General features: G+C 47.9%; 1 protein-coding gene across 2 annotated transcripts in view; it reads right to left on the bottom strand.

Annotated features, from left to right (window-relative positions):
- Positions 1 to 18,660, bottom strand: part of KCNB1 (potassium voltage-gated channel subfamily B member 1) — a 133,925-nt gene extending 115,265 nt beyond the window's left edge. Inside the window, exons 1-2 of one of the 2 annotated variants that reach the window (XM_040608813.1) lie at positions 18,461 to 18,660; positions 15,736 to 16,388 (exon numbers count right to left, since the gene is read on the bottom strand). In XM_040608813.1, the coding sequence (XP_040464747.1) occupies positions 15,736 to 16,302 (567 nt within the window). In that variant the 5' untranslated portion in view covers positions 16,303 to 16,388; positions 18,461 to 18,660. Of the gene's footprint in view, positions 1 to 15,735; positions 16,389 to 17,503; positions 17,904 to 18,460 lie in introns of those variants that run through there. The other variant, XM_040608812.1, reaches the window with a different exon arrangement.
- Between the last annotated feature and the right edge of the window lie 4,140 nt (positions 18,661 to 22,800).

The following is a 22,800-nucleotide window of genomic DNA, read 5'->3' as shown; positions in this document are numbered from 1 at the left end:
GGTCACATAGGATGCCAGGGCTCAGGTCCATGAGATGCTCCACTGCAGCTTACCAGCCAGGCATGCCAGCTGAGGGAGGGAACTGCTGGTGTGCCTGCTCTGAGCCCCAGCCAGGGGGGCACAGCACACATCTGATGGGCACCAGCTCGGCTGGGTGGTTTGGCACTGCCTGCACGGCTGACTTGCTGTGGGAAACACTGGCCTGTGGACTAGACCCAACTTGGGAGATGCAAAAGCTGCTAGTGTGCCTCAGTTTCCCTGCCAGCAAAGTGGAATTAATTAAGCAGACTCCTGATAAGCGCTCTGTGATCCCCTTGGGAGGAACGCCACAGAGACGGACCAGGGCAGAGAAGAGCCTTCCCTGTAGATATGAAGAATCCAATTTCTGCAATCAGTAGCAAAAAAGTATCCAAACTGACAAAAAAGGGAATGCAGGTTGTCAAACGTCTGTTTCACAGAAACAATCTCTCCAGGCCTCTTGGATGTTGCAGATGACACATTAACCTCAAGCACTGAAGAATTTTAATTAGAGGAGGAAAATTTACTTATTTACACAGAAACTTAACCAGCACATGCTCCTGGCCTCCTCAGTGAAATGGGTCCCTTAATTGCACCATAACTCGCTCCCTCTTTCCTACATGCTTAATGTTAAGCAGATGCTTAAGGCTTGTCAACTTCAAGGAGACCACTCACATGCTGAAAGTTATGCGAGTATTAAGAGAAAACTCTTAGCAATGTTTTCATTTTGCTTCTAGCCAGATCCAGCCAGAGGGTCAGCTGGATCTGAGCATCATGTATGCCCCAGGCAGAGCAGGAGGATCAGCTGTCTGTTTTGATACTCACTCTTAAGAGATAACTTTGAAAAAGGGTAGGGGAAGGCATCTTCCATTCCATGTTATTATATGAACATATAGCTTCAAAAAACTCCATTCTGTACTGGGTCCCAAAGGGAAATATTTGAAATAATCCATATTCATTAGAGTTTTTAATTCCTGACACACCAGAATTCAGCAGACTGCTAATGAAGATGACAATTATACAGCACTTCACACAAAAAGCAAACCAGAACAGGTGCAAAGGCTGGAGCTTTGCCATGCTTGCTCTCTGTTCTTTGGCACAGGGCATCATTGCTTTACTTAAAATGTATTGAAACATCCCAACAGTTTAAGAAGCCAGTGTGAAAGGAAAAGGGGTGACATTTAAGATTAATCATTAGCTGTTGACCACCTAAGATACTAAATCAAAAAGGCGACAGCTGGCAAAACTAAGCTTTATTTGTATTCCTTCTGAAGAACACAAGGAGAAATGATGCTCTACCAGCAGGGCAGCAAAAAGACAGACTGTGTTTGTTTTGCCCCTTGAATTAAGGCTCTGATGTACCAGTACAGGGCAAAGAAGTGCCCAAAGGATTTACATTCTAACAAGACAAGCATGGGAAAAGCAAAGAGAGATTTGCCATCTTTTACAGATGTTCATCAGAGGTGCAAAAGAGAAAAGTCACCTTTTGGAGTTTGTGCAGAGAACTCACAGCAAAGCCATGACCCCTGAGATCTGACAATATCACCTATGTCAGTGCCCAACAGACCATCATCCCAGCTTGGGGTTTCATCCCACCTGCACGGCAGGAAGACAAACCAGAACAGTACAATGCCATAGGGCCGAATTCATGAACATCAAGCTACATTTTGACTTGCTGGAAACACTTTGGGAAAGACTGCAGCAAGGAGGTCAATGGTGAAGGACTTCTACTGAAAGAAACAGGCTTTTAAGGGGGGGTTGCAATGTACTTTTGGTGCAAAAGATCATTCTGCAAGCAGGAAAAGGGAGTCTATTACCAGAATTATGGCTTACTCCCCCCAAAAATGTGCTAAGGAAAAGAAATATTCCAGCAGGCTGGTGATCATGTAGGGAACAAGAGATGAAATGACAGCAGAGATGTGAACTGCTTAAGAACCTGGTGGAAAAGGAAAAAAGAATAAAATTAGGAAGAGACTTAGTACTTAGCTTCCCTTAGGATAAAAAGTCATTAATTACTGATAGAAAGGATCTGATTTGCTGACCATTTAAACACTCAACTGTACTGTATGCAATGATATGTCTAATTTGCACACAATTATCCTGTTTTTCCACACACAGATTAAGTAATTGCTTGTATAAACTGCAAGACATATTTGCGTATTCCAGCTACCTGATTTGCATGCTAAATCACGGCAACTGCGTGTACAACCTAGCTGTTCATCTTTCCCTCGCACACACATCCCTAGGTCTGCTCAAATCAGGACCACAGGTTACATTCGTGTGGAAAGTATCAGTAGCGCATTCATGTACCAGAGCTGGCATGGAGTGCCTGGGGGAACGCTACCCAGTTGCTGCGGGATTAGTTTATACTGACAAAACCTGTGATGCAACCAGCTTAGGTGAATTAAGCAGGGACAGCCAAAGCAATAACTTTCTCTCCATATCTGCCCTGCTCCCTGTTTCGGAGATCACTGCTTCCATGTAAGTCTCCGCAAGAGGAGGACAGCCAAACAGGTCCTGTAATCCTTCGCTGCTTTGCACAGCTCAGAGTCCTACTGAAAACTGGGATCCCAGTTTAGGGGAGCTAGGGGTGGTAAGGTAAGCAGCATGGTTAAAGAGCAGGCAGAGGCATGCCATCCTTCTGCCACTTCTCCTCAAGGAACCGGCCAGTTTGGTTATGGGATTAGCAATTATGGAAGCGAATTCCATACCTTTCTACGGCAGTTTGTGTTTTCTCTGTAAGACATATTTATTACTTGTTTTGGGGTAGCATACCTGAGCTGTGAGTCAGGACAGTGTTGCGCTTAGTGCTATGTAAACACCAAACAAAGGGATGGAACTTTCTGCAAGGAGTTTATGAACTCAACAAATTACATTATTACTCCTGGAAGTGGCATTGCCATGCCCACGTTACCTAGACCACAAAGCAAGTTTTCCAGAAGACGGTGCAAACTAAGAAGTACTCCACACCAACTTACAAGAAGCTCTTAAGAGCATCCTTAAAAATAAGTATCAAGTCAAGTGGGTTTTGTTCGTGGACATTCATTCCTAGCCAGAAACTTTAGCAAATTTGTTCTTTAACTTAACAGACATGCAAAAATAGCAGAATTATACCTGCCCTCACATTCAGAAGAGAGGAAAGAAAAGCCAGGTATCACTCCAGTGGGACCTGATGCACTTGCCTAGCATGATGGGAGTCTTATATTTCAGTAGGTAGATTGCATATGCTAAAGCTGGCTTTGGCCAGGGCCACAGGTGTTAAATGAGACCATTCCCTGGGATTGCTAGAAGTCTAAAGTTACTCCTATAGAGTAACATTGTGTGTAAATGCAGATGCAAAACACAAACGTGTCAATTAGCAAAATGAACTCTGATACCTGACGTGATCTAGAATGCAGCACATCTTACACTTGGTGGAGGTATCTCCTTACCACGACAGCCCAAAAGTGCCCTGTCCTGCCATACTGAGCCACATACAGGAGCCTGGGAGTCAGAAAGGGGTCAAAACACATACAGCAAGTGTTGAGTCTGTTGGTACCTCGGGCGGCATGAAGGATGTGTGAGGTTCTGACTCCTGAAAAGCTCCCTTTGGCAAGATCTGCTTCAGTCAAGATGGGGCTGGGAGGCCCGGATGAGTAGGACTCAGGCATCACACACTGCACCTCACCTGCTTCAAATTTACTTTGAAGGATCAAAATAACAATAAGTAGGACCCAATGTACCTGGAGTCAGCTACCTATCCCACAACTTTGTCAAAATAAACTAAAAATAAGTGTCATTCGTGCTGCTTGTCACCTCCTCCAGAAGGCCAAACTCAGGGTTGACGTATCCAAGAGCTGTGGTGGTACCAGAGGGTCTTCAGCCCTCCTGGGAAACCATGCCAGACCACATTCTCGTAGTCCTTCCCAACATAGGCAGTATCTATCTTAATACCTTGCAAAAACCAGCAGGTACTTAACACTGCAAACCAAAACTGCTGTTGTGTGAGCCTGCTTTCGTCATAGTAACAGGTAGCACATTGAAAAGACATGGCTTTTCTCAGCTATATGCTGTAAAACCTGCCGAGATCAATCAGACGCTTACCTGGGGAAGACTAGAGGCTAAGAATAACCATGTGTTGACTAACTTAATCCAGCTCACTAGCAATAAGCATGAGATACATCTATAAAATGAGAGTGCATTTGCTGCCAGAACATTTTTTGTGTTTGGTTGTTTGTTTTTTTTATCATCATCTCTGTTCTACCTTAAGAAAAACTATTCTTTCTGAGAACAAACCCATTCCTAAGTGATGTTGGTCAAGATAATAAGACATAGATGCTCATGCAACTCTTAGTCCATGGGCTGAGGGGAAAGAACTAAGGCCACTGTTGCAGTTGACCCTGTGCAGGACTTCCTAAAGCTTTGTGCGTGGAAAGGAGAGCGCTACCTTAGGTGCAACACCACAAAAACTCCTTCCCCTGCAAAAGCAGACTCAGCCCGGGAGCAGCAGCTCTGCAGTGGCTCCCTGTGGAAGGGAAGAGAGCAGGAGAGCAGTCAGAAATGAAAGGCTCAAGGGTGAATGTCCCTCCACTCTGCATAGTGACACCTTGGTGAGACCAACTGCACTGGGCTTATAGCTTTGGGTCCTTGCACCCATGTGGTATGAGCGCTGGAAGAGACCCCATCGCTGTGACAGCCTTGGTGGCCAGCTGGGTCTGCTGAAAGTTAAAAAGACCCTTTGTGGGACACTACACGCACTTGATGGGCTGCACCGCAGGGCCACCTCCTGCAAAGGATAACAAATGAAGGCTCTCTTGGAGCAAGGATCAGTAAACCCCATCACAGAGGCGGCTTCGGAGAAAGCCCTCCGCCACTAGCTCTGCTGCTTTCTACCAGCGACACGAGTTCTGCTGCCAGTCGCAACTTCCCTCTTGCCAGCAGAGATAATACTGTGTTGGTCTAGAAAATCTTCTAACTGCTGTCTTCAGCCTGTGTCCAACACCAATCAACTTCAGATATAATGGCTCAGACACATTGACAGGCAGACTAGTGGATTCACTTACACAAAACGCAACCAGAAAATTATAATATCTGCTCAAACCTTCCTAAACCAGGTTTACTCTTGCCTGTATCTGGGAAATTTTCTTATTTACTATTTCTTCTGCTTTGTCATATTTAAGTGTAGATTGATGATAATAGTTACTGCACCAGATAGACATGGGGATCACTTAATTAATGTTTGTGAAGCACTTTAAGATCCTCAGATGAAAGGAGAGAAGAAATGCAATGTATAATTATGATGTTTTATTAATAAACTTCTGGCACATTGACAGGAGAGGAGACAACATTTTTTTTCTTCCCTTTTCTAAAAAGATTTAACTTTAATGCTATGAAGGACAGATTTACTAAAAATTCACAAATAAATAAAAATCTCCCTATTCCAACTCCTGATAGCAGACAGCAAACATGGCTTCAGAAAGAGAGTTACACTCCTTTTCTATCCAGACACTTGATGAACCCATAGTTCTTGGGAATGGACAGATTTGGAGAAATATAAGGATGTGAAGGTAATTATTGATAGTGGAAGTGGTCAAATGCACCAGCTATGAGAAGTAAAGAGAGTTTGTTTAATGTGTGATTGCTACGGTTAATAGGAGCACGTGATGCAAAAGAAAGTATTTCTGCAGAGCAATAGATGGACATTGTGAAACAAACAGAAAAATTACAGCTGTGCGAATGAAGTTTTTCAGAGCTGAGAATGTGCCAGATACAAACAAGATTCCCAGAAATATGAAGAAACCCAATCTGGGATGGATCCCTAGGCAGTTTCATGGAAGCATTAAACGCTTATATATTGCAGCTGCCTCTTGAATGCTTATGGCTGGAAACCAGCTGCACCAGAGGAGAAAAGTGGTCCTGGGATTAGGGGTGGATTATGACTCTGTTCCTTGCTCCATCACAGACCTTGAGAAGCCAGTTAGTCCCTCTATACCCTCTCCAAGTAAATTGGGATAATCACGCTGTTCTCCTTCACAAGACAAACGTGAGGACAAATTACAATGCACTCAGATACCAGGGTAGAGAAAGCTAGGGATGGGCAGATGCTGAATCACTGCAGAAAAAGTTAAGAGAAGACTGGACATTGTCATTTAAAAGGGTCCTCAGGGAACCAAGGAGCTGCTCCTGGTGCTTTGTGCCACAACATGTTTCTATTCCCAGTTTATGCCACCACTAGATACCATTGAAACCAGCCAAGCCAAGCATACCTGGCAAGTGGAAGAGATTTGTTGTGTTGTGGGAAGTGTGCTTACTACAGTTCCTGCTCCCTACAGAAAAAGTAGCAAGACTGGGACAGATATCTTTGCTCACATCTTCAGTTTATTTTTTGAGCAAAATTAGCATATTTTTTTTTAAGAGATACCCACAAGGAACCTTAAGTCTAAAACAAAATTTGGTAAGTATAATCAAGTTTTAGAAACATTTTGTCCATCAGTACCGACAAGATAGCATTTCTGGTGTTTATGTGTTTATGTACTGCAAATGAGATTTACAGCTCCATTTTGCTCAAAAGTGAGCAAGAGCAAATGCACTTAAATAAAATAAAAAAAACCTAATATGTGCTTTTGGCTGAAGACTCTGCATGAATCCTAGTCCGAATAGCACTGAATAAGTTCAACTTCTAATAACTGGAACTGATTATGCACTGCAGAAAAAAAATGAACTTTAAAATAAATTGCTCCTTCCATTTGCTTTGACTGTTCAATTCAACTTTTGTTAGCAACAATTTTTTTTATCAGATTAGATGGATGCCTGACCAATGTTGTCGATACAAGATTCAGGTACCAAGTACTTCATTTTTTGCTTTGATTCTGATTTCTCTTGCCCACTCCCAGGCTTCAGGCACACGACTAAGGCAGAGTGCTGAGTTAACACCACCTTCCCCACACTGCAGTGCCAGCACCTCAGGGTGCAGTCACAAAACATCCACAGCCATGGGACCGGTGGTCCACATCATTGGACCAGAATAGCTGCAACCTTCAGCAAAAACACCCGAAGGAATCACAACAGCCTAGGTGAGACTTGCAAATGGGAAAAGGAGGAACATTCCTAAAAACATCAATACATCTTTGAGGCCAGGCTAGAAGGGAGGTCCCAAACTACCAGAAAGCCCAGGCTCTGACCATAACGTTCACACGGATACTGTTACTATCAAAGACAGCAATTGCTTTGTCTTAGATACTATTGGAGTTGAGTAATGTTTGAGTCGCTCATTATGTTTTCTGTGCTCAAAGCAGAACTCATTGCTAGGATTAGTTCTTAATTGACAATAAATACCTTGCTTATATAGGTTAATTTTGGTACAAAGGAATTCCCCATATGGAAGGGGAATTTTAATGTACTATGTGTGCATACATATCAACATATACTACATTAGATATGTATTACGATTTATCATTTCACAATACAGCTATTTACATATATAGTCTAACATATGTACCCTCCTGCTATTCAAACCCACTTGACACCATTGACACTGGAGTCAGAGCTGCACCACAGCGTGCTGAAAATGCCTCAGCACAGACCTTCTGCTTTTAGATCTACTAAAAAACTTGCCAGTTTTCCTGTAACCACGCATTCCTCACACATGAAAAAATTTCCCAGGACCTTCCCATGCAGACTGGGCTCATTTAAGTAGGAATACCTGTGCGGAAACAAGGACAGGTTTGCTTTCTCACGCCTTCCCCTTGAATAAACTGTCAGAGTGCTGCCAGCACCTTTCCCTCTGTAATACCCCACTGCAGGCAGAGGCCACTGGAAGTTCATCTATACCGTGAAAATGTACTGGTGACACAAGATAGGGGGTAGCTAGGACCCCCCCCAGCTCTGCCCTAGCCTTCCTCGCTGACCTTGGGGCAATGATCACCTCTTCACTTTAAGATGAGGATAATACATATATCACAGGTTTGTCCTAGCCTTAACTAATCCATCTTTTCAAAGCATTTTGAGAGCTTTGCTTGATGAGTTCAGACATTATAATACTCATCTGTTCCCATTACATTCAATGGGAGTTGAATGCCAGCACCTCCTCCTCCACAGGAGCAGGGCTGGGGCTGCTGGGGCTATTGAGGCTATTGAGGGACCTAGAAAATAGATGTGCTTGGGGTGTGTTTAAATGCTGGCATTTTGGAAGGGGCTATAGCAGGTACAAAGGCATAGTGCTTGCTTAGGGGTGCTCAGCACTCTTCCAGGCTTGGCCTAGGATAAAGAGTAGACCTTTTTAATTAAAAATCAGAGTAAGACCTTACCGAATCCTCCTGGTAAACATGTTCAGCTAGTGCCAGGTTGTAAAGGAGACAGAGGCCTGGAAGAGTTAGGACAGCAGAGAGAAACCAGAGACCAGCCAAACTCAGCAGGGAAGCTTACTACAAGGTTTACTTTTGCTGTACTAATTGAGAGCACCAGGAGGTGAACATGTGGCTATTGCCCCAGGGACTAAACTTAGAGCAAAGTCATCTTAAGGATAAAGAGTGCCAAAGCTAAAGCAGCTCAGACACAACAGTTAAGCGATGGGGTGTGGGGCAGGGATCCCTGAGCTGTTGCTAGCTCATAGGTCCATGGCACAGAGCAATGCAGAGCCAACATACCCACTCGGCCCTCAAAGCAGCTTTCCCCATAATGAAAGACCTCCAAGCCTGAGCTCAGCTATTGCCGTACCAATGGTCCCAGTGCTCCCAGTACTACTGCAACACATGGGAAGCCAACCCAGCCCACAATGGGGCTAAGCCTCAAGATCCAGGAAACAAACCAGGCAACTCTCCCAACAGTAAGGGTCTGGTCCTTGTCTGCCTTAACGTGGTAGCAGCAGTGACGATGTGTATCTTCTATGTGTAACTTCTTGAGAGAAGGCTAATATTAATGTCTTGCTCACATTCACTGGCCGCATTGTACCTCTTCTGTTGCTGCCAGATATCTCCATAGAGTAAATCATATTGACTGTGTTTATTATAAGAACTAAGTGATCAGCTGTGAACTTTCTTTGACATAAATATTTTGCCATTAGCAATGACAAATAGCAACGCTCACGTTGCAAAAGTAACATTGGATTATTCCTTTCCGTGGAGGTATTTGTGTTGAAAGAAATCAGAAGAAAACTGTGATCTTCAGGATCAAGGGAAAGAGGTAAAAGGAGGAACGTGATGGCAAGGATATTTATCCCACTGTGTAAGAGGAGTTAAGTGAAGAAAGTATTTTAAAAAGTGAGAAGGATTGATTTTTTCACACAGTGCTGGAGCTCCCCTGCACAGCTAGCCCTGACTGTGGCTGCAGGCAGCACGCACCCATGGGGCACAGCATGCTTGGCTCAGCAGCACATGCAAGCGCCTTGTACAGGTACAAGCTGAAGCTGCACCCACACATTGTGTGCATTACACCACACCAGCATATCTGGGGGAGGGGGGGGTGGGGATCAGGCCCAGTACTTTTCTTCTGAATCCAATTATTACTAAACCTCTGCAGTTACAGTTGAACAAAACAGGGATTTTTCTATTCTTGCAAGATTTCCTACATTACTGACTGGTGGTGTTGGCACCTTAAACCACGTCTGCTCACAGGCTGAGCAGGATGGAAGAATGATGAGCAGCAAAGGGAATTAATTTCTCAGAGACATTTTTCAAAGGTACAAATGAGAACTGGTGCTTTAAAAATAGCTTTGACTATATTTCTATAGCGCACGTCCTGTAAGGGATTCAGCCCTAGCACATAAGCTTGTTGCTTCCCTCCTGTGACACGCAGGCAGGCAGTCTCCCACTGATGTGGATGCTTAGGCTCAGGGAAGACTTGCTCCAGGCTCTCCTAGCAGAAAGTTACAGGTTAAGTTAACAATCCAGCAGTATGTGTACATATATCTGTTCATGCATACTATACTTCATGGATCGTATGGCAAGTGCATCAAAAGAACTACCAGGTGTAACTGTTTTAACTTCCCTTTTATAAAATTCTTTATAGACTGCAGACCTGCAGGCTTGGATTGTAAACTGCTGAACCCAAACCATTTTCAGGCAAGAACTGCCAGGCAGCTGCCTGCCTGGATCCAAAGGCTGCTCAGGGCTGCAGTAACAGGTCTAGAGAAAGGATCACCTTGGAAGGGTGAGGCTCCCACTTGAAGAGCTTAGAACAAGTTGTTGGCAGATGCATCCCATGAAGGAAATAACATGGGATGTTGCATTAGAAATGTGGGAGACTACCAATGTAATGTTATGAGACGTAACATATGAGAGACCCTGGACAAGGACTCCCAGCAAGATTCTTTAGAGCCAGGAAACAGTCACAGGACATTATTACCAAGCCAGCAGTGTTACTAGGCTGTTCTCTTCTACCCCTCAAACTGGGACTTTAGGGAGGCTGTAATGCAGAGGAGTTCTGGGATCTGGCAGCACAGCAATACATTGTGGGAAGGTCACTAGTGAGGCAGAGGACACGTTGCGTGGAATGATGTAGGAATTAGAGCTCCCCAAACAAAAGATTTCAGAAGTTCACTGGAAGGACAAGCCCCCAGAAAGGAGCTGCAGGTTGAAAAGAGATTGATACAGAACAGCAATGATTTGTGCACCCACAGGACAGCACTGTGCTAAAAACCCAGCAATAAACTATAGACCAAAGTGGCAAATCAGTGAACCCAGGGGAAAGGCTTTGGAACGAGGTTCTGCTTTTTTAGGATCTCTGAAGACAGGAGTTTACCTTGGATGAAGGGAGGAAAAAAAAAAAAAAAAAAAAAAAAGTCTTTTATATATAGCAGGAAAACCAAGGCAGTAGCCGCATCAGAAAAACGAAAGCTACAAATACCAGCAAAATATGGGCAATCTGGCTTTAACAGACAAAGTCAACATCTGCCCTGTGATGGGAGCCTCAGAGGCAGACGAGACAGAGCTAAGATGTGACCCCTGCAATTAAAGAGAGGGGTTTCCTCTGCTGAACGCTAAATTCAGGCAGGTTTGGAGATGAATGAAAACTGCATGCCATAAGGGAGGGCCAGGAATAGAAAGCCCATGTGGGGGAAGAACTCTCTAGATGTAGCAAATGCATCTCCAAGAGGCTTTATCATTCTTATTTTGTCACTACTATCAACAATAATAAGAAAAGAGCTTACAGAGCAACCTCCCCAATCCCTAAGCAATGCATCCAGAGATTAGCAGCAGAGAGCAGTGGGCAGCTTGAGAAAAGCTGTTCAACAAATGTAGAGGCATGCATAATAAGATTACTGAATTGGAGTTGCATGTTTTCAGGGATAAACGTGATATTATTGCACTGGCAGACGTAGTAGGAACAGGGGAAAGGATGCGAAATAGCCTGTCAGAATGGAGGGGTTGCTGCAGCTGAGCTCCCAACAGGACAGGGACAAGTGGGAAGTGGAGGCAGCGAGGAGGAGAGGAAGTGCACATCCTACTTGACATGCAGATATGCAGAGAAGCTTTTTGCAAAGTGGGTGATGTCATCGTGTTTTTCTCAGCCTTCAGGACAGCAAGAGAAAAATAGATGAAACCAGCACATGCAGAGGAGTCTGTAAGACGAGCAGACTTCCCCCCCTCTGCTCTGTGCAACACTAATTGCTCAAATATTGATCGGGAAAATAATTTCTAAGGACTAAAAGAAGAAAGGATTTCTTTTCCTCTTAAGGGGCAAAAAGGGCAATATTTTTGCAGAGTTGCTGGAAAGGTCCAGGTGACCAGAGGATTTCCAAGACCATATAAGTTAGTTAAGATGTTGAGTTGTTCTAATTTGTTACTCGTTTATACTGGAAGGCACAGAACAACAGCAGCCTGTGATTTTTCAGGATGCCATGAAGACTAGTTGAAGTAACAGCTAGGCTGGCTCTCTCAAGGGGCATGAATGTCTCACCAGGCAGGCAAGACACCCACAGATCCTAACTAGCTTGGTTAGTAAAAAACAACAGCTACAGGAGGGACCTCTGCTTTGGAAACCCAGGGCTGCTAGCTGCATTGTGGGTACCAGAAACAAGCTGCCCAGGCTTAGCCTTGGCAAGGGAAAGAGTAATTAAGATTAAAAGCCCAAACCAGAGTGCTGGAGAACTGCTAGTCACTACTGCCCTGACATGGACACTAAGCCCCAAGAAAAAGCAGCAGTTCTGCTTGGCTTCTGGAGAGCTGCTTTTCTTTCCTGGGGAAAGGAAATCTACCATACCAAAAAATGTAACAGCTACTCCAGAAAATATCTCCACCTCATCTTCATCTAGGGTAAATCTTGACAGATGAAAACACTAGAGTGTCCTCTATGGTTTAAAATGGATGTTATGAGTACACAAAAGTACAGGAAGAACACTGTTTAAAAAACAAAAATCAGCCACCAGACTATTCACACAGACTGAGAGAATGATAAAAATAAGCAGGAGCGTGCAAAAACAGCAATTGCAGGAAGAGGAGGAAGCATCCAATGAAGACTGCAATGAATATTTCTGAGAAGTACACAGACAAAGTCACTGGAAACAGGAGAAAATGGTCCTTTAAAATACATTGTAAGACTAGAGGAAGAAATTAAAAGTTTTCTTAAATAACTTCTGGTTAAGTGTTTTTTCATTTGGTCGATTTTGCGCATAGGGGTTTTCCCACTGGGCAAGACTAGCTCAGGAGAGTGCAGCACAGCAAGTGCCTCCCAGTTAAATGGGCTGGTGGGTGAAATAGTTTGGGCCCCGGTTGCCCAGCCTGAGCCTGGGGAAGGGCTGGGAATGCTGTCCCATGGCTCTAGAGCATCTCACACAAGGACAGCACAGCTTCAGTGACAACGGCAAGGGACTGCAGTGTTATAGGAAAGGAGCAAACACCCCAGCTCTGCTAGTGCTGGGGGGTAACAAGGCAAGCCTGGGGCTTCACCAGCTGTCCAATTCCTCATTGCAGAAATCGGGAGGCTCTCATAGAGTGGGTATTGTAAAGTCTAACAGTGTTCTCTCCAGTCACGTACAGGGTGAAGCATTGCACATAAATAAGACACTGCTTGCCATGAGGTGGTTAATTTAAAAGCCAGACAGATTAGCCAAAAGATATGGATAAATCCCCACTGGGTAAAAAAGCAACAAGAGTTAAGGTCTGGGGGATTCTTCTCCTATTTGAATGCTGTTTTGCATCCTGAGGTTTATCACATAATTCCTTTGGGGAAAAAAAAAAAAAAAAAGTAAAACACAACTCACACTTTCAGTATTCAACCAGTCCCAGTATAACCATGAGAAGCTCTGCAGCAAGCTGTTATGGAGGAGTCAGGTCAAGTGTTGTGCAGAAAATGTGAAAATACAATGTTGACAGCTGGCAAGAAAGCTCACCATGCTGGAGCGGGAGTTAGGTGGTGGGACATGGCTTACAGATGGGGTTGTGTTAGGTTTCAGGGAGAACCTGCATTTGTAGCCATTTTCTAGACTTCTTAAAGGAAACATGAAGGTAGCATCGATTTGTTACATTTAAATGGAAAAAAACTTTTGCATTGAGTGACACAAGTCTGAAGAAAAAGAATAGGTGAGACTGGTACAGATTTTCCCAATGGCGATTTTAGGTCTTTCAGTGACAGTCATTAAACCTCAGAATAGTTTACTTTGTTCCCTTTCCATAGGAACAGTCTGAGCTCCCAGACCTGGCCAAGCAGATGGAGCCTGGCTTTAGGAAAGGTGGCAGAAGTTCCTGGAGGCCCGTGGCCTTAGCGAAAGTGCTCCACTGAGCAGACAGCTGAGGAAAGCTGGCCAGGAGCTGTCAGATTTAGAAAAATTCAGCCTGAAAACAGAGCCTAGGCACAGCTAGCTAGGTCAGATAACAGGTCAGGCTGCCAAGTCCCTCTCCCCACATCCTTCCATCAGGAGTAGAAGATTTGGTCCAGCCTATTCAATGTGTGGAATGAATTCTCATGAAGGTGATCAAAGCAAAGGGCATACTCTGGCATGAGAGAAAAGCTATCCAGCAGCAGGGAGAAAATCGGATAAAGAATAGGCTTAGCAGCTCTTCTGTCCCTGCCTGGTAAGCTAATTGTTCATCATGCACATTTTCCTTGCTACATTTGAATTGAGTAGCAATTGGTGTTTGGGAACTGCTGGAATATCTGAGGTCTGAGAACGTACGGCACCATTTTCATTACAGTAATGAAGTCACAGAATGGTAGCTTTAAACATCAAGGATAATAATGCATTACCATTCCTTCTCAATTAATCCAAAGCCTGCAATGCCGAATGCACTTCTCCGAGAATTTTCTCGGAAAATGGTACTACAGTGCATTTCATTTATAAATCACAAAAGACACTTATTTGGCAAGAATGACCCCTGCTCATATACAATAAATCATGAACATCAACAGTCTCTAATGGATTTTGAGTCAGTGCCACAGACAGCAAAGCCCGGGGCCTGTGTTTCAGGATTCCAGGACTGTGCCAAAGGAGTCTTATAAATGATTAATGCATTCAGCACAGTGTCATCTGTGCCATTGGAGAGAAAGAGACATTCTGGGCCTCCGTTTGTCATTAAAGAAGTGATAATCGGTTCAGCAGCCGACCATGCCTCTCCCTTCCCCTGCCAGAATGAGCCATTTAGCTCCACACTTCATAAAATCCCTTCCCCAAACTTCCACACATGCTCTTGGTTCATGATGCGCAACATTTTGATAAGAGAAAAGAGGGAAAGAAGAAGTCTGTTTTCATAAGTGGCCCACCAAAACCAGGCTCCCTATGAGATGGAGCCAAGGTTTGCATTTGCAAATGTACATACAACAGGGAGGTGACGTTAAAGAGATAGCTGGGGCCTCTTTCTACTACTTTGCCAGACTGTGAGGACACTGGTCCATAAAAAATTCAAGTTTTGGTCCCTACTGCTCAGTCTGTCGTGCTTTTCAGTTATTCATCACACAGTTTTCAACCTCTCCCCCTTCACTTTTGTCCCCATGGTTACTGAATCACTGCGTTCAGAGAGATTTTCCTCACTAAAGAACGTGACTAACATGAGACGGCTAAATTATCAGAACCAACTCTGACATTCGTTCCTCCTAACATGGATCTTATCTTCCAAGCGCCTTCACATAGATCTGTTGCACTGGTACCAACTTCAGAGTAAGCAGCACTTCAACTATTGACAGAGACAGAGCTGCAGCAGTATTGCACAGAGCGACTTAAAATAGGCTGGATTCAGGTAAAGGATGAAATTCAAACACTGGCTTTAGCAGATCCACCACCTTGGAGCACATGATGCAAACAACTAGGAGATGTGTTTCGCTGCAAAATTTTAAATTAAGCCCTAGAAGGGGAGGCGTTATTTCCTGAATAGAACTGGGTCTTAAAGTTCAAGTACGTTTCCTCTTCTTAAAGGCCAGTTTGATTAAGCAGTAGGAGACACACGTTTTAGGCCCAAAGAAATCTCTGTTACAAAACGCACCAAGGCGGCCACTGGATAACAAGCCTACAACCTCTAGCCACAGCAATCCATGTACACTGACCCACAGGGCAGTGGGGCTGCTCCCACACTGAGCGGCCTGGGCTGCCTCAGGGAAACTCAAACCAGATCCCTTCCAAACTACCCGCCACCCCCCCCCAAAAAAAAATAAATTAAAACTTGTTTGCATCCGAGAGGCCTTTCTCCCCTTCACTCTGAGCATCCACAAGCCTCCAGATGTGAAAGCAACGTTAACAGAACAACACCTTGTAAGAATCACCAGTCATGAGCCAATATAGACAAGGCTTGAGAAGAAACGTGAAGTTCTTACCTTGGCCGCTACGGAGGAGTTGGGCTTCTCCAGGAGGTCCCAGAGCTTTTTCCTTTTGTCAGCACAGCAAGTGTTATCAAATTCCTCCCCTTCCCTTTCCCTCAATGTCTCAGCTTCTCTCTTCAGCTCCTCATTCATCTGCTCCTTCTTCTGGTGGTAGCGGGCCTGGCAGCAGGACTCCAGGTAGATCTCATCCACCCCCCAGTAGTCCAGCTCCTGGCTGAAGGACAAGGCGCACATCTCCTCCATCATGTGCAGCTTGCCAGTACGGTAGAAGTTCAAGATTGAGGTGAATGCCCCAGGATGCCTGTCGAAGAAGTACTCGTTCTCCTCCAGGTTGTAGTCATCACAGATCTCCATGAGGGAGTCATGTGTGTTGCAGTCTCTGAGCTTACCCAGCCTGGTCCGTGGCAACCTGTCCAAGGTCCGCCAGAGAACCTCGTGGGCCAGCCCCCCCACGTTGAGCTTGACCCTTCGGGAGCAGGCCTTGCTCCTGACGATCTCGGTGGGGTCCGGAGGCAAAGAGGTAGTAGAGCGAGATCCATGCTTATTCATCCCCAGAGGCATCGCTGGTCCCCCTCAGGCTGGACGCTCCAAGGTGCGGCGTGGGGCAGGACGCTCTCCTCACCTCTCCTTCCCCTCCATGCCCGGAGCTGCAAGAGAGGCCAAGCCGTGGGTCCCCGCCCGCCGCCCCCCGCCGCCGCCGCCTGATCCCCGCGCGGGGGAGCGCCGGGCGCCGCTAATCTGCCGGGGGGGCGGCGGCGCTGTCCGCACTGCCGGTGCTGAACCGCGCTCCGCCGGCCGGCCGCTGTCCGCGCCCGCGGTGCCGGAGGCCGCCCGCTCCCACGTGTCGGCCCGGGCGCTGCCGCCGAGCTCCCCCGGGCGGCGGCCCGGTGCCGGTCCCCCCCCCTCCCCGCGGCGCCCCGGGTGGGTCGCTCGCCCACCCCGGCCGGGAGAGGCGCGGAGGCTGGACACGGCCCCGGGCGCCTCTGCTAGCAAAGGTCTGGGAGCTGCTGAGCGAGAGGGGAGAGCAGAGCTCAGCAACGCGCCCCAAAAGACGCCGGGCCGGTGGCCAGGGGTGCGCTGGCGCGTTGTCACCCATCCCGGAGCGACCGGCTGGGAGCGCACCGGCCCCGCCACCGCCGTCTCCCGAGCGCCCGGCCCCGCCGCCGCTCCCTCCCGCAGAGCGGCCCTGCCGGACCCCGGGTGCCCCTACGACCCCACCGGGGCACCCCCCGCCCTCGCAGCCGGCGGTGTCCCCGGCCCTGCAGGCTACAGGGAGGCGCGGAAGCTTTCTGTAACTCCAGGCTTGCAAATTTCCCCTAGGAAAGAGCTGGGGAAGGGAAAAGGGGGAGGGGGGCTATCTCCAGCCACTCTAACGACGCACTCTACCTCTCCGGGCTACCCAGGGATGCCCCCACACACCCCCACGCCAACCTCCGCATAACAAAGAAATCAACGAAAATCGGAACAAGGAAAAACCCCGAGCCTTCCCTGCAAAGCCGGGTGGCTTATGACAGCCCTGAGCACTGTTGCTTACACAAGATGGCACGAAGAGAAACCCCGGCGCGGAAAGGAACGGCTCCCCCGCGCCCAGCCGGCACAGCCCCGGGGGCTCGGCTCCCCTCCCCGCCGATCCAGGTCCCCCCCAGCCCCGAAACCGAGACACCGCCGCTGCCCCCAGGCCGCCTCCGGGGCTGCTCCCCGCCGCCGCCGCCGCGCACGGGGAAAGGCTCCCTCGCCTCGCCCGAGCCCGGCCCGCACCTACCTCCTCCTGCGGGCTCCCAGCGAGGCGGTGCGGGGCTGTGCGGGGCCGAGGGCGGCTACATCGTGCGGCGGGGCGGGCAGCAGGGGCGGCCCCGCTCGCATCCCCCCGCGGGCAGCCTCAAGGCGGAGGGATGGCGGTGGCGCTCCCGGCTGTCCACGGAGCCCGGGGGGAGGGGAAGGGAAACGAGGTAAATCGGATCCCTCGCAGGAAGCTTTCCCAGGCCTTCCCTCGGCTGCGGCTCCTCGCTCCTGCCTACAGTCAGCGCCGAAGCCGCATCTGCCCCCGCCCCCCCCAGCCCGCTGCCGGCGCGGACACAAAGGAAAGCTCCAGCACTTCCTCCTGCTGCCTCGGAACGGAGATCAACAAGTCTAGGCTGAACCGCCGGCTTTTCCCTGCAATTCTGTCCCGGAGTTGTTTGGAGTGAATTGGAAGTTGGGGGTGGAAGAGAGGAAGGCAGCTCCACCGTGAGCTGGGATGCAGCATTGCAGGGAAGGTTAACGCTTTCCTGGCCGGGTCCCGCCGCCCCGGGGCTGATTTACAGCGGGGGAGGCGCCTGGAGCAGACCCAGCACCGGGGGGGGGGTGGGGGGGAGAGCCGCAGCATCTCTCCTTAGGGGGATGGGGCTCTTCCCACCATCCTCCAGCTCCCGGTGGTATCACCCGTGCAAATAGGAGCAGGGATTGGTGCCAGCAGATGAATGCTGAGCCGAGAGCGCCTGGGAGCCCAGCAGGGCCCCCCCCCCCCCCGGCTCCCAGGCCCTGCTGGCTGAGCCAGGAGCAGCTGAGCCCAGCCAGGCTGCACATCACTGAGCAGGGAGCAACCCGGGCTCTCGGCAGCCCTCCGGCAGCCCCTCGTCAGGGGAAAGACCCTCTTCTCAGGATGGTTACATATATTGGGGATACAGGTCTGTGCTGCTGCTTAGGATTGTAAGTATAATAAAAAGGAGCATTCACTAACCTGAAAATACAGCAGAAGTGGAGAAAAGGGCGACTTTCCAGGCAACAGCACAGCATTCAAAGTATCCCTCTGTCCTTGCCTTCTGCCTTCACCCCCAGCAAGGGAAATGGACCTTGCCTGGAGCTCCATTAGTACCATTTAATGGGTACATTAGCACTTAATGCAGTTCACCTGCTTAGGCTGGTGTACCAGAGGTATCCGGCAATGCAATGCTCGTTAGCCCTTTGTCCTCTTGTATTGATTGACCATGGCTTTTGGACTCTAGTGACAATTCCTGCTACCAGGTTTCTAAAATAGGAGCCCAGTGTCTGATTTTATGTGATTAACTAGGGGGGAAAGAGTCTCAGTGCTGCTTTTCCCTTCTTTCTATGCTTCTCTCCCTAGCCCCCACCAGTCTCCCATTGCTCAGCGTACACAATGTTGATGTTATGCTTTTATATGTGGTTTTGAATGTCCACATCTTCCTTAGAGATAGCTTTCTGAAATCCCAGGCAGTGTTTGTTTTTCTCCAGTACCTCCCACAACTGTATATCAACTGTAAATTTCAGAATTTCTTAGAAGTGGGTCACTACCTTCCTTTTGCAGATGGGGAAAATAAGATATAGAAAAGCAAGATCACCCAGAGGGAGTGGAAGGAAGAATTGGCAATAAAATCTGTTGACCAGTGTAATCCCAGACCAATACCCATCCACTGAAGTAGCTCCTCCTACCCCATGAAAACCTATAAGCAGTATCCAGAGGTGAACAGTTCTCCCCTGACTTTCTTGTCATTTCGCCTCCAGACCCTGCTTTACTCCTCTTAGAGAAGACGACCATTCCTCAGGGCTAGGAAACAAACCTGCTAACGATTACAAAGTGCTTTGAAACTTCCAGCTGGAAGATGCTATAGGAGAGCAAGTTAGGTTTTTGTCAGCACTGGCATCCAGGGCACATCATCTCCCCTTGTGAAAACGCAGACCACTCTTCTGCGGGAAGAGGGTGCTGGGAGGGAAGATGACAAGTAGCCGAATTCAGGGAGATTCATCAGATTCAATGCAGTTAAATCACTGGGAGAGAGGCAACTTGGGTTTATTAGCAAGGCATTTGTATCTTCTTGCATCACTCTTGCTACCATGCCAATGTCATTCGCATGTTCTGCCAAGAGGCCAGTGAACCAGCTGTGAAGGGGGGCACGTGAGGGGGTAGCATGGAAGCACAGACTCCTCCACTGCTGTTCCTCACCCTTCCACGCATCTTCTTGCCAGTACTGAAAAACCATACTAGAGTCTCAGGTAGAAGCTGTGAGAGGGAACCCTGCTCAGGACAGACCCTCCAACTGGCTGTGCCTGGGGTGATCCAGGAGTCTGGGGAGAGGAAAGGGTGTTTCCACCCCCAGGACATCTGTTCCCTGCAGCGTTTCTTGTCCCAAGATGGAGAGTTTGTCAACAAGGGGCAGTGCAGGCCTGAGGATGCAGAGCTGTGCAGCCTGCTCACTCTTCTCCAAGGTTATCTAACCCCCTGGTTTGGATATACCTTTCAAATGAGATTTTTGTACTCTGAGCTTCTGCAAACTTAATTTATGGTTTGTTATTTCCACAGCCTATGGAGCCAGCCAAATGCTTGAATGCAGTCCGTGGCAACCCCTGTTCCTTTCCAGGTACTACAGCAGTTCTTCACAAGGAAACACCTTAAACCTCAAGTACTTTAGAGGAAATAGGCAGAGCCCAACAAATGCATGTTCTCCTGGGCTCACAGTCAGTAATATATACATATCTGGATTACACCTGCCAGGCAGGAAAGGTCCTTAAGACAGTGTTTGTTGAGCTACAACGTGACAGGGAAATAGGCTCAGCCTAAATGTGGAAATATCCCTCTGCTGATCTGCAGTGACTCCTCTGCCTGCATCAGGAAAAGTGTCACATCTTCGCAAACACCCACGCCTATACAACAGTCTGGCATCTTCCTGTCCATCCTGCGAAGCAAGAGGGGAGGGCAATTTACGTCATGTTACTGGTCAAAGAACAAAAGGCTGTGAGAAAAGAAAGACTTCTCGCCAGTAAACAAGCGCTCAGCCCCGACACAGCAATGGTATGTGGAACAATGGGTTTCCAGCAGAGATGGGCACAGCAGCTTTGGTGGCCCATGATTTTTGGCTGGTTCCTGATGCTGGAGGATACTGGATTTCACATTCTAAAATGAGCTATAAGATGTAACAATTACACCTATTGTTCTTGCAGCCCAAGGGCCTTGTACTCATCCTGGTGAGTGGGAAAGACAGTTATACACAATAAGCTGTCTCCGTTACAGTGTTTCCTGTTATGTCCCTTTAAGGATTCCCTTAGTTTCCAGGGATTTTCTTTCCAGCATAGAAACACTTTAAGTACAATGGAGATTTTCTTTTGTAGTCCAAAATCCTTCCCCTTAAACGGGAAAAAAATTACCAGGTTTCTTGGCACAGAACTGTAGCAAGTGTTGAAAAGGGCAAAAAGAACTGAGATACATAATGCAGAGTGACTTGTGCTACTGAGAGCCCAGGAGCGTGGAAATACTGGAATACCAGGGAAGAATACTGGAAGCAGACAGCAAAATACAATCCAAAAATGAACCTTAAAGAGACAAGGTCCTCCTTGAAAAACTTAGGCAGAGCTTGGATGACAACAGCAGCAGCAGCTGGGCTCCACCACCACATTGTCCCTTGCTGAAAGTCCCTTTTGGAGGAGTTGAGCTGCACTACTGTGGGAAAGCAGGCTCTGCATGCAGGGGGGAAGCCGTGGTAGCCACGGCTTTCCTGGCCCCCCAGCATGCTCCACTGCCCACTTTTGCCTTGTACCAGCTCCTCCTCTCACCATGGTAAAAGCCTTTCCCCAGCTGTTTAAGTCCATAATAGCTTCTTGGTGCAGAAAGCAGGGTCTGATCTCTGCCAAGCTCTCTGGGTCCTCAGAGAAGTACCAAAGGATTGGGGAGGGCTGAGCTGGATGGCTGGATATCTGCAAAAGTGGGAGATGGACAGAGGAAGAGTGGAGAGGTCTCAGCAGGGACCAAGGACCAGACAGCAAATGCCCCTTAGCAGAGGGCAGTCTCTGAAAACAGTCTCAGCTATGGAAAAGATAGGTGAGGGCAGCCCTCTCTCATGTTCCGGGGGACAATAAGCCACAGGGGGACCCTGTCCTGTAAGGAGTTGAAATTTCTAGCTTATGTAAACTTTTCAGATGCATTTTGAAGTCCCAGGAGTGCCCAAAGTCGTCCCGCACCCCCAGCTGCGGGCAGGCTTCCCTCCCTCCTGCTGCCTCAAGGAGGGGCAGAGCAGAGCTGCTTTGCTGCTTGCCTGGCACGACTCTGCCCAGGCTCTTCGTGCTTAGTCAGCCTTGGGCTCCTTTGGCCTTCAGGAAAAGGGCAGGAAACACGCCAGTGCAAATTGGTTATCAGAGAAGCTTCTGGTTCAGGTTCCCACAAAGCGCATTCAGAGCCACCCGCCTTGGCTCCAGCTTTCTGCCTTTCCCAGGGTGTGCATTTCCTCTGTTAAGTCTCCTCTCTGCGCTCACTGACCACAAGCACACACCCTGCGACTCTTCTTCCCAAGGATGGCTCCATCAGACCCACCTTTCCTCTTATCTTGATGAGGATGAGTCTGGGGGACTGACTGAAAGCTGTGGAAGCACCAGCCTATTCCCTAAGGTGGCCAGGTGTGTAAAACATCACCTCCCGGCTGCGCCTGTCTTGTTCACATCAGGTTTGAGACCAAATACAATTCATGCAGGAACAAAAAATACACAAACTTCTCTGCTGATTAAGGAATAAAAAGCCCCCAATGGGCCAATTTGTTCCTGTCACCCACCTGCTAGGGAATTTGCAAAATGACCTGAGAAATTAATTTTTTTCCTACTTATCATCATCCTAAGCCAAATCCTTGGGGCCCCAGGCCCCTGTCCTGCCCAGGAAGGACTGGTGGCAGCCCATGGAGGGTCCAGGGGGACCTTTTATCCTCCTGGCTTGTGCCGTTCAAGGCAGGGCTGGCACCAAGGGAAAAACAGCTGCCTATAATATGTTACCTAACATTTAGCTTTAAGCACCAAGATCTGTAAAGCAATTGGACTCACTGTGTTATTCAGCAACTGCAGATTTATTAGCCCCTGAAGGGCTGGAGGCTCACATTAGTCACCTCGCCACCAGTCAGGAGGAAGGGCAGCAGAGCTAGAGGTCTCAGCCAGTCTCTGCAGTGGTGATGTGACCTCTCTCTCGCAGGGGTGACCAGGCCACTTTCCCACCTGCTGAGGGCTGTAAATGGCCCTGCAGCCCTTCACACCCCTTGGGGGCTGTGGCACACCAGACTCATGCTGACTGCAGGTGGACTGGGCAGTCTT

This window comes from Falco naumanni, chromosome 10 (genome assembly GCF_017639655.2).
Source record: "Falco naumanni isolate bFalNau1 chromosome 10, bFalNau1.pat, whole genome shotgun sequence".
In the NCBI taxonomy this organism is placed as follows: Eukaryota; Metazoa; Chordata; class Aves; order Falconiformes; family Falconidae; genus Falco; species Falco naumanni.
Note: the sequence above shows the minus strand (reverse complement) of the source record. Positions and strands in the feature narration are given on the sequence as shown.